The sequence below is a fragment of the Panthera tigris genome, chromosome A3 (genome assembly GCF_018350195.1).
Source record: "Panthera tigris isolate Pti1 chromosome A3, P.tigris_Pti1_mat1.1, whole genome shotgun sequence".
NCBI classification, from domain to species: Eukaryota; Metazoa; Chordata; class Mammalia; order Carnivora; family Felidae; genus Panthera; species Panthera tigris.
The window spans coordinates 118,122,133-118,132,867 of record NC_056662.1 but is presented as its reverse complement, the minus strand read 5'-3'; the positions used below and the strand labels follow the sequence as shown (position 1 = coordinate 118,132,867).

Genomic DNA, 10,735 nt, shown 5'->3' with positions numbered 1-10,735 from the left:
CATGTCATTTCCTTTTTAAGGCTGTATAATATCCCATTGTATGTATGTACCACATTTCGCTTATCTGTTCATCTATTTGGACATTGGGGGCTGTTGTGGGTAACATTGCTGTGAGCATTAGTGTACCAATGCCTGTTCAAGTCCCTGCTTTTGAGTGTATACCCCGAAGTGGAATTGCTGGATCATATGGTAATTGCACATTTAGTTTTTTTGGCCAGTCAACATACTGTTTTCCACTATGGCTGCAGCATTTTACATTCCCACCAGTGAACAAGGGTTCCCTGAAATCACTGATTTTATAATGACATTTTCCCCTGATTACGTGTTAACTGTAGAACGTTGAGGAGATGCAAGAAAACGTGTGGAAAATAAAAATTCCCTTTATTCTAACTACCCAGATGTACATTTGACCTGAATGCGTACTATCCTCGATAGTAAAAGGAAGGGAAAGGGGTCGTTTCTCTAGGAGGATTCCATTGCAGCGCTGCAGAGTGTGATCCAGAGCCCGGATCCTGGCTGCCCCGCGACCCCAGTCATCAATAACGTCCATGCAGTTAAACTGGCTTCTGAACCATTTTCGTGGGGTGTTCCTGGGAGGGTCACAGGGGCGACATGTGGTTGTCACATTCTCGTATGAATCTGCCTCCTCTTGTTTAAAAGCCACCTCAGGGGTGACAGGGCAAAACATAAAATGTCTGAGCAAAGTGATTTTTTTAGAGAAACGTGTTCTACTAACTCACCGTCTCCATCTTCAGAATAGAGCTTTCCTTTTTGGACCACTGGGCACTCAAAAATGAGCGCCACAAGCAAGCAGACAGCGGGAGAAGTTCCCGCCTCCCTTCATTTCTCCAAGTTCCCATTGGCTGATTCCTACCGTCGAACCGCCACAGCCCCGCGCTCTCCTCTTATCACCGCGCGCCGCTAGCCTTCCGTCCTGTGCCCTGATTGGTCCTCTCCGCAGTCGCTCTGCGCCAGGGGCGTTCCAGAGGCAGCCACTGAGAGTTGCTGAATTCGGGTTTTAAAAAACGCCGCCAGTGAATCAGTGGTGCGGGAACTTGGAACCGCGGAGGCGCCGGGAGCGGCCGAGCACGCACCCCGTCGGGGCACGCGGCCAGGACGCTCCCGGGCTTCTCCCGGACGCCAGCCTCTGTCCCCGGACCCCGAAGGCCGAGAAGAAGCCGCGGGGCAGCCACCCTCCGCGCCCGCCATGGGCCCGCGCCGCCGGAGCCGCAAACCCGAAGTCCCGAAGAGGCGCACCGCGAGCCCGACCCCCAGCCCCCCCCGGCGGGGCCCCTCCTTAGGTAACCGGCCGCGGCCCCTCGCCCTCGAGCAGCCGGGGTGAGGGGTGGGCACGGCCGCATCCGCGTGCCCATTTCACGGAGCAGAACACCGAGCTCGCGGGCGGAGTCCGGGGTTCGAGTCTCCGGCTGGCGCTCCTCTGCGGGCGGGCACAGCCGCGCGGCCGGCGAGCATCTGCTCGGACCGGCCCAGTGCAGGCCCAGCGGGGAACCGGGGAAAGCAGTTCCGGGGGGGAGAAAGGGCTGGCCCAGGCGGCCTGGCTCCTAATATTAATTCTTACTACTAGCATTTATGGAGTACTTACCACCAACTAGACCTTGTGTTCAACTCTTTACGTGAATTACCTCAACTTTATAGTGTGCCCATTTTACAGACGAGAAAACTGACGCGCGGGCAGGCCGGGTAACTTGAACAAGGTCACACACGGCTTGCTCCAGCAGACAGGAGTTTTAAAAAATAAGTGTTTGTGCTTTTTTAAATTGCAAAGTTCTTGTCCGCTTTTTGTGACCATTTCAAAGAACTATTGTACTTTTAGAAGGTGCCCTTCCAGGTATTGTATGTATTTTTGTTTTTTCTTCATTAAGGGCTGTGTTGGGCCTTAAGTAGAGTGCTCTCGCCTTGTTCTCTTCCTGAGATCATGGGCTGGGAAGGAAGACTGGTCTGTGGTCCTGTTTCTGTACTGAGGTCTGGTGGGTGGCAGACCCACGGGGCGAGAGCTGTGCCTTTGTGGCAACAACTGCTTTACTTGTCTTCTGCCACATAGTTAAGAGCAGGGTGAAAAAAATATATTCTGGGTTATTTTCTTTCCTGAACGTTAATAACCTTTGCATCCAGGCAACTTGCTGACTTCTCTCGTTAGTTCTAACTAGCGTTCAGTTACTTCAACTGAAATGTTTAAGTAGGCTATTATATTACCTGCAGATAAGGACCTCTGAGTCTCCTTTTTCATTTTTACACGTTTTATTTCGTAGTGTATTGTACTAAGGAGGCCCTGAGATTAGTATTGAAATACGAGCAGCGTTTTGGCCATCCTTGTCCCGTTCCTGATTTTAACGGGGTGCTGTTAAGTGTGTTTGCTGTTGCTTTGTGATATGGAAGCATCCTGCTATGCCTGGTTTATCTCCACGCTTCCTGGCAGTCCCCCTGCACTTGTCTGGCAGTCCGGCTCTTCCATTCTCCCCAGTGACTATTCCACACCTTTGTTTTTCTTCTTCAAATTCCTACAACTCTAGCCGCCCCCCGCCCCACTCACGCTCAGCTGATGATGACCTGGTCTCATGCTTGCCTCACTGAGGAAATAAGAAGCCTCCAGACTGCATTCCCTTGTCTTCTCACAGCAGAGAACCCACGTATCCCCTTCCTAGCAAAAACCACTCCTCCTACCTGGGCTTTTGGTCATATTTTTCTCTCTCCGTCCCTGGGCTTTCTCTTATCCTCTCCACCTGCATTTAGAATTACATTCTTACTCCCCACATTGGCATTCCACAAATGCTCTGTCTAAAGAAAAAGGGCAGGGGTGTTTCCTGCCCCTACCTTCCCTGCCTCTCGCATACTCCCCATTTTTCTCTACTGCCTTTCATAGCTACCTTTTTTAGAAATAGCCAGAGGTAAGAGTACACACACGTGTGTCTCCCCTCTTCCCAGGCACCCTTGAACCCATTCCAGTCTGACCCCCCACAACTACTTCCCTTCCTTCTGGTGCACTTGAAGTCCTCTTGTCAGGGTCACCAGCTACTTTAGTGTTGCTAAATCCAATAGACATGCCTGTGTCCTTTTCTTGCTCCAAGAAGCATTGGACACAGCGGGCCATTTTCTCCTGGAAACACTCTATCCCCTTGGCGTCCGTGACCCACACACCCTGCAGTTCCTGCTTGGTGTATTTTACTGTCTGTGTCACCTCTTTAACAACTTGATGTTGGACTTCCTTGCTGTCCGGTTCCTTTCTCCCCACCCCACACCCCCCCCCCGGCCCCCCATGTGGTCTCATCCCGTCCTGTGGCTCTGCATACCACCCCTACAGACGGCGCTCACATTTACGTGTCCAGCCCAGATCTCTCCTCTGACTCCACATCCCTGTGTCCAGCTGCCTTTCTGCCTGAGAGCTCGTGGTTACGTCTGGTGCAACCTGTCTGAAGCTGAACTTTTGATTACTCCCTTCCAACCTCTGCAGCCCTGGTTTTCCCCATTTCGGCAAGTGGCACAGGCACGTTCCCCACCCGCAGCTGTTCAAGCCAGAACCCTGGGAGACGTTCTTTTCTCTTGTCCCCGTATACAAGTAAGCTGCAGCAATTCTACCTCCAGATCACATCCTTGATCGCACCACTTGTCATCTCTGCTCCCACCAGCTAGTCCCGGCCACCAGCACCCTAACCTGACCGCGCTCCACTTCCACTCTTGTCTCTTTTCAGTTCTTTCCTTACACTGCAGGTGGACTCCTCTTTAAAATGTAAGGAGATCACCTCTCCGACTCCCTCAGCTCCCTGTTATTTAGGATCAAATCCCAACTCCTTATGTTGGCATTGCCAGACCCAACTGTTGAATTTTTTTTTTTTTGAAAGTAGGCTCCACGAAGGCACCTGGGTGGCTCAGCCAGTTAAGCATCTGACTTCGGCTGGGGTCATGATCTCGCGGTTCATGGGTTTGAACCCCCGTTGGGCTCTGTGCTGACAGCTCAGAGCCTGGAGCCTGCTTCGGATTCTGTGTCTGCCCCTCCCCTGCTCATGCTCTGTCTCTCTCTGTCTCTCAACAATAAATAAATGTTTAAAAAAAAAAAAAAAAAGTAGGCTCCACACCCAATAAGGGGCTCAAATTCACAACCATGAGATCGAGATGCTCTACAGACGGAGCCAACCAGGTGCCCCCCAACTACTGAATATTTAATCCCAGTTCTTTCCCGTGATCTTTAACCGCTTAAAGATCATGGGATCTTTCCCATGATCATTTTCATAACCGCTTGTTCTGGGACATAGATTACATGCCTTCTCTTACCCCTCTGAGGTTATTACATATATGGCTCTCAAAGTCTTTTTTCTCTATTCACTCAGATTCCTCCAGCATTGGTTATTTGCTGAGCTCGGTTCCTTCCGCAGTGTTGTCCTTCTTGCACGGGTGATACCTAGTTGTGCTAATCTTTCCATTCTCTGCGACTGCTGCGCCGGTCTGTTAAAGGCTGCCTCCAGATGACCATGGATTGTGGACCAGTGGTCGGGAGAGGCAGATGCCAGCAGCTTGACTCCTGAAGTTGAGGCCTCCCTCTTTCTCCTAAATGTCCCCAGTCCCCTGGACACTGCCCCTGTTTCTCTGACCCATATTCCCCACCACCAGAGATACAGTCTCCAGGGCCAGCTGTGTGGCCCAGGTGTCTCTGGATTGTCTCACTGGCCCCATCTGCTCATGCAGCTCTTCTAACACTTTGTAATTAGTTCACTATGAAATCCCTTCCGCAGAACTACTGGTTTGCTTCTCTCTCCTTGACTGGACCCTGAATAACATTTCTTTTTTTTTTTTTTTTTTTAATGTTTACGTATTTTTTGAGAGACAGAGACTGAGCACGAGGTGGGGAGGGGCAGAGAGAGAAGGAGACACAGAATCGGAAGCAGGCTCCAGGCTCTGCCCTGTCAGCACAGAGCCAGACGTGGGGCTCGAACTCACGAGCTGCGAGATCATGACCTGAGCCGAAGTCGGACACTCAACCCACTGAGCCACCCAGATGCCCCTTGAATAACATTTCTGAAACAATTTTATCCTTCAAAATGTTCATTTTCATGTTTTTTTTCTTTCTTTTTTTATTCTTTGTTCAGCTTATGAGAGGTTCATTCATTTTTGTTGGTCCTTGTTTTTATTGACCTAGCAACAGTATTGTTTTTTGTTTTATTTTCTTTTTCATTAATTTATTTTATTATCTTGAATATTTGCTTGTCTTCTTTTGGTTTATTTTAATAATTCTGTTGTTAACACTTGAGTTGAACACTTAGCTGTCTTTTAACATCCTTGTTTTCTAATAGAGAATCAATCTGGAGACTGTACATTTTCTTCTAGTACTATTTAGCTGCATCTCATAAGTTTTGAGATGTAGACTTTTGATTCATTTCTAAATAGTCTAATTTCAGGGGCGCCTGGGTGGCTCAGTCCGTTGAGCATCTGACTTCGGCTCAGGTCATGACCTCATGGTTCCTGAGTTCGAGCCCCGCGTCGGGCTCTGTGCTGACAGCTAGGAGCTCGAAGCCTGGAGCCTGCTTCGGAATCTGTGTCTCCCTCTCTCTCTGCCCCTCCCCTGCTCACGCTCTGTCTCTCTGTCTCTCTGTCAAAAATAAACATTAAAATAAATAAATAAATAGTCTAATTTCAATTAAGTTTCCTTGAGTTAGAAGATTTTTTTTTCTTGGGTTTTTAATTTCAGATCAGAGAGTTTGGCTTTTTGACCTCTACTTTGGGGAATATTTTAAGATCTTTTTTCTTTTTTGTTGTGGCTGGAACCAGGCCAAAGGCTCTGGCTCCATTAGCCCAGTGACCCAGCCCTGGCACTGAGTTATGCCAAATCTGAGGTCCCTTCTTGGCCACACATAAGCTCTAGCTAATTGTCTTCACCTCTCCGCCTCAGGATAACCGAGACAGAGAGTTGTGCTAGATAACCTCTCCAGTTCCTTCCAGCTCTAAAAATAGACCTGAACACAAAATCACTGAGTTTCCAACCTAGATGGCAAAGGTAGAGGAGATGCCCAAAGTAGCAGGGGGCTCAGAGGAGGGAGGTAACCTATCATTTTGGAAGGGACTGGGAATCAGGAGAGGCTTCACGAAAAGAGTTGGCGTTTCAGAGAATACCCTCAAAGGATCACGCGTTCATTGAACAAATATTTGTTTGGCATCTAACTGCTATTTCTAGTTGCTGAATATAATGGCAGGAAATAATGGACCGGAACGCCCGCTTCTGTGGAGCGTATTACAGACTAGTGATCTGACAGTTTGCCTATCTCAGGCAGGCTGCGAGGCCCCACCTACTGACCACTACACTCTATGACCGAACTTTTTTGCTCAGGCGCTTCCTCCCGTCAGCGTGGTCCGCGGAGAAGTCGGGTTCTGAAGGAGATCCGAAAGCTTCAGAAAAGCACAGACCTGTTGTTAAGGAAGAGCCCCTTTGGCCGCCTGGTGAGCTCCACCAACCCCCGTGCTGCCTTCTTTCTTTAAATCCCCCAGGTATTGGGGACCTCATCATCTCTTGTCTGAATGGCTAGGGGTCCTCCCCTCCAACCTGGCAGAGGACTCTTCACCTTTTGAAAGCATGCATCCGCCAAGGGCTCCTTATGGTTCTTCATGGAATCAATTTCTAACCCTACCACCTCTGAAACCGTGTTCTTGGATTATATAAATAGGAGCCCTCTCATCCATCCCCGCTTTGATCCCTCTTCCTGCCCGGGGAGATTGCCTCCCCCTCTCCCCACCACCCATAGGAGACATACCAGTTCCTAAGCTCCCAGGAGTTGACACCGGCTACTGCTTAGGTTCTAAGATTAAGGGGCAGGAAGGTGTAATAGAAGTGAAGATTCATGGAAACTCATGGAGAGAGTCCGTCTTCGCTTGAATCTCTCTTCTTTAACTCTTCACTCCTCCCCACACTCCCCTTCTCCCTTGCCCCCCCCCCCCGCCCAACCATCCCCACTCCTTCACAGGCAAGAGAGATATGTGTTAAATTCACTCGTGGTGTGGACTTCTACTGGCAAGCCCAGGCCCTGTTGGCCCTACAAGAGGTAAGAAGGGGGGCCGAGGTACAGCTGGGTGACGATGGGAGAAAGGCACTCTGGAAATCCACGGGGCTGCCCGAGGAATGTCATGCGCTGACTCTTGCCTCCTGAGAGAGAGCATCACGGAACGCCTGGGTTTGGAGGCCGGATCCTCATTTGCTGGTAGCAGGATTCCCAGGCAGGGTTCCCCCTCGTTCTGTGACGGTCTTTCACACAGTCCCGCGAGCCCTCGGAGACAAGGTGCAGCAGGGCTCCAAGAGAACAGCAGCACATGCCCCCTCCCTCCCATGTGGCAGTCTTTGGACTTGTCTTTCTGCCCCCAGGCTGCAGAAGCATTTCTGGTTCATCTCTTTGAGGACGCCTATCTTCTCTCCTTACATGCCGGCCGCGTTACTCTCTTCCCGAAGGATGTGCAGCTGGCCAGGAGGATCCGAGGCATTCAGGAAGGGCTTGGCTGAGCTCCCGCCACCTGTCTCTGTAAGCCTTTCCTGCTTGCCGGAGAGAGCGCTCTCTGGGGAGGAAGCACCCAGCGTCTCGTCGCCGGGATGGGAGTTGCTCTGAAGGAGTTTCCATCCTTGGTCCCTTGCTGTCTCACCTTCGCTTTGTTCTCTAGGAAAGGTTCGACTTGGTTTTAGCTTGAGCGCTTGGGATTCTATGGCTCATGCGCTTTTGTACAATGTTGAATAAAGATCTTTATCTATTTAGTAATCACCAGGCGACATGAATCTGTCAGAGTTCAGCCTCTATCTCACAAGGACCAGATGACTCGTTTTGATTAAGAAGAGGTTTTCTTAACTTTTGAAAATGTCTTGTTTGGTGTCAAATGTGATGCCTGAATTTCAGGGATGATACCAGGGACTCTGTCCGGAGCCAAGAACCGATCCACGAAGTGCGAGGAGATGCCTGGACTTGTTGCTTTTGTAACTGGTTGTTTTAAGAAGGAGAAGGCTACGTGGTTTTCCTCTGTAACAGAGGTGATCTGTGAGAAAATCAACATCATTCCAAAGGACTCAGAGTTCTTTTTAGCTAATGAGACTCCAAGGTTCACTTCGGTTTGCAAATTATTCACATGACTGCTGAATGATTTTGAAGACCTCAGATTTTCTGGGTTATGGGAAAAAAGGATATTTCCTTATGGTTTTAGATCTTCCTGCACCGTTTAAATTTTTTGCCCGATGTATATTTACTTTTCTTTAAAACATAAGGGAAAAAAATAAAAGCCAACCGCTTCCATCGGTTGCAGGAAGAGCCGGGCACGCCTAGCGCTTACGTCCCTGCCCCTCGGTTACTGTCATCATTAGCGGCGGCGGCCAGTTCTCGTGTGAGCTTCACCTGTCCACAAGTGTGTAGCTTTTTAAAAACCCAATTCAGGTTAAAATAGGAAATCTTTAAGTTCTGACGTTCTGGTTCCTTTTAGCAAATTCCTATCAAAGGCATTCAGAAATTCTAGCTTGCAGGTTTTATTTTATCCTTCTTTGTGAATCCTAGAAGACGTGTCTTCATTTTTATACTTTAGAATTTGTCGTTCCAGGATTGTAAAGCGCCTTTTCAAAGTTTTTACAAGTGTTTTTTATAACTACTTTGCGGAGAGAGAATAAAAATTAGACTAATTCTTTAATGGCAAAAATGTAAAGCAAAGTTTCAGTTACAGCGTATAGAGATACTACGTGTCGTATGTGTGAATGTTCAGTTCTTCATTTGTACGCTGTTTTGCAAGTAGCCACTCTTTAAACAAGAGAATTGAGGGGTGTGTTTTTGCCTCCCGTGGAGTAGAGTATGTATGAGCAGATAAAAACGTTGCCCTTCCGTTGTCATAACTGAAAGCAGTGTAAGAAGTTTGCAGAGAAATGGAAAGCGCCACCAGTAGGCTTTTAAGATTTTGCGTGTGACGGAAACGATTAGCGAGGGTGGACTTCTGACACGGATATGCCTGGCAACCAAATTCCAAGACTAGCTGAAGGGAAGGACCAAGTTCTATCATTGAATAAACTTTAGCCCTTTGGAAAAACTTCTTCCTGTTCAACATCAATTCCTATTTATGCAGACATCTGAATAACGCTTATCTGTCAATGAATATATTTAAAATGCTTGTCAGAGTATTAATTAGAAGACTGTCTCCTCTCTTAAATTGTACTAAGCAGGGTTGCCTGGCTGGCTCAGTCAGCAACGCATGCAACTCTTGACTTTGGGGTTTGTGAGTTCAAGCCCAGGTCAGGCATGGAACCGTCTTTCCAAAAAAAAAAAAAATTTATTTTAATAAATAAATAAAATGTACTACCCAGGACACACATGCAACACTGGTCACACGCCAGGCAGGACCCACCAAGTAGTATTTACTGGGTAACACCAGAATAAGTAATTTAAATCATGATAATGTTATATAATAATGTTACAGTTTACTATAAACAGTACTTAACATTGTTGGAGTTCTGCGTTTGTTTTTCTGGGTGATTCCATCACCATCTTTAACCTTTCCGTTCGATTTTATTTCTGCTTTCACATTTTTAATGTCTAAGTACTCTTAGTTTTGTAAATATTTCTTTATTGTAGCATCCCAATCGGTGTTCACTCAAAAAACAAAACAAAACAAAAAAACCCAGAAACCAACCTGGATATTTCCAACAAAGAAGAACTTAGTGGAAAGGACTGGTTAAATAACACCAGGAGGGCTGGAAGAGCAGCTGGGAAGAGACGATACTACCCAAAGATCAGGAAGCTGCTGGCATCCACAGCCCCCACCGCAGGTGCTCTGCCAGAAGCACCCCCACCAGCGCCGTGTAAGCCGCACCTGCTGCTTACTGACCAGGAACTCGGGGAGCCCCTGCTCCATCCGGTGCTGCTGGAGCCACCACTGACCCCAAGGATGCCCTTCTCCTCTGCTGCTTCTGCCACAGGCCCTGCCAAACCGCAGAAGAAAAACCTCCCCTTTTTCCTCCCACCTTCCAGCCCCCACCAGCATCTTCCACTGGCAACCAGAAGCAGCTGCAGGAGAGCCTGGGAATACAACTGGCCGCCTCCTAACCCCTCTGTGGTTCAGAGAACTCAAAAGGGCAAGAAGGGAGCTTGGAGCCTACAGAGACCTCATCTGCACAACGTCCCAGTCTGGTTTTGTGGGTGTGATGCCCACGTTCAAGATGCAATATTTTTGTTACTGGTTTTTGTTTTGCCACATGGTCTCTGATTCTTTCAAAGTTGATTTTTTTTTTCCCTCCTCTTTGTTCTCGTCTCTCGCGCGAGGTTTTCCTTTAATGTTTAACAACCCTTGCAATGAAGAATGGCACACGAGGAAGCTACAGGGGAGTCTGAGTGTGCAGACCGACTGGCCCGGCAGCCGTGCGGCAGGGGGGCGGTCGGCCGGGCCCTTTTTGAGCAGCCCTGTTCTCTCAGGCTCACCAGCGGCCCCCCGGAGCGTCCTCCAGCCTGCGGGGAGGAGGCAGGCCTAGCTGGGTCTAGCTGCTGGCTGCAAGAGGTGAGGAAATCCATATTTAAAATCCACTCTGCATACACTTCCTTATTCTCCCTGGCCTTGCCTCCGATTCCCCTGGGGTCCAGAGACCCTCATTTCTTTCTTCTCTTGAGAATGAGTCTCCAGGCTGGTGTTGGGATGGGGGGAGAGAGTCACCCAGTGACAGTGCTAGGAGAGGAGCACCAAGGGAGCTGCCTCCTGAACAGCGCAACCAGTCCTCTCTGCTAGCCCA

The 10,735-nt window shown here is 48.8% G+C and overlaps 1 protein-coding gene across 2 annotated transcripts; it reads left to right on the top strand.

Moving 5' to 3' along the window:
• The first annotated feature begins 1,018 nt into the window (after positions 1-1,018).
• Positions 1,019-9,388, top strand: CENPA (centromere protein A). Of its 2 annotated transcripts, XM_042982324.1 has the most exons (4): positions 1,019-1,301; positions 6,335-6,444; positions 6,966-7,043; positions 7,361-9,388. In XM_042982324.1, exons 1-4 carry the CDS (start codon positions 1,208-1,210, stop codon positions 7,493-7,495), a joined length of 417 nt encoding a protein of 138 aa, XP_042838258.1. In that variant the 5' UTR covers positions 1,019-1,207; the 3' UTR covers positions 7,496-9,388. The 2 variants fall into 2 exon arrangements, with proteins under 2 accessions (XP_042838258.1, XP_042838259.1); XM_042982325.1 differs by lacking the exon at positions 6,966-7,043.
• The last annotated feature ends 1,347 nt before the right edge of the window (positions 9,389-10,735 follow it).

Coding starts and splice junctions, on each gene's coding strand:
- CENPA (XM_042982324.1), top strand. CDS start 1,208: ATGGGCCCGCGCCGCCGGAGCCGCAAACCCGAAGTCCCGAAGAGGCGC. Junction 6,445..6,965: donor AGAGCCCCTTTGGCCGCCTG/GTGAGCTCCACC, acceptor ACTCCTTCACAG/GCAAGAGAGATATGTGTTAA. Junction 7,044..7,360: donor CCCTGTTGGCCCTACAAGAG/GTAAGAAGGGGG, acceptor TTCTGCCCCCAG/GCTGCAGAAGCATTTCTGGT.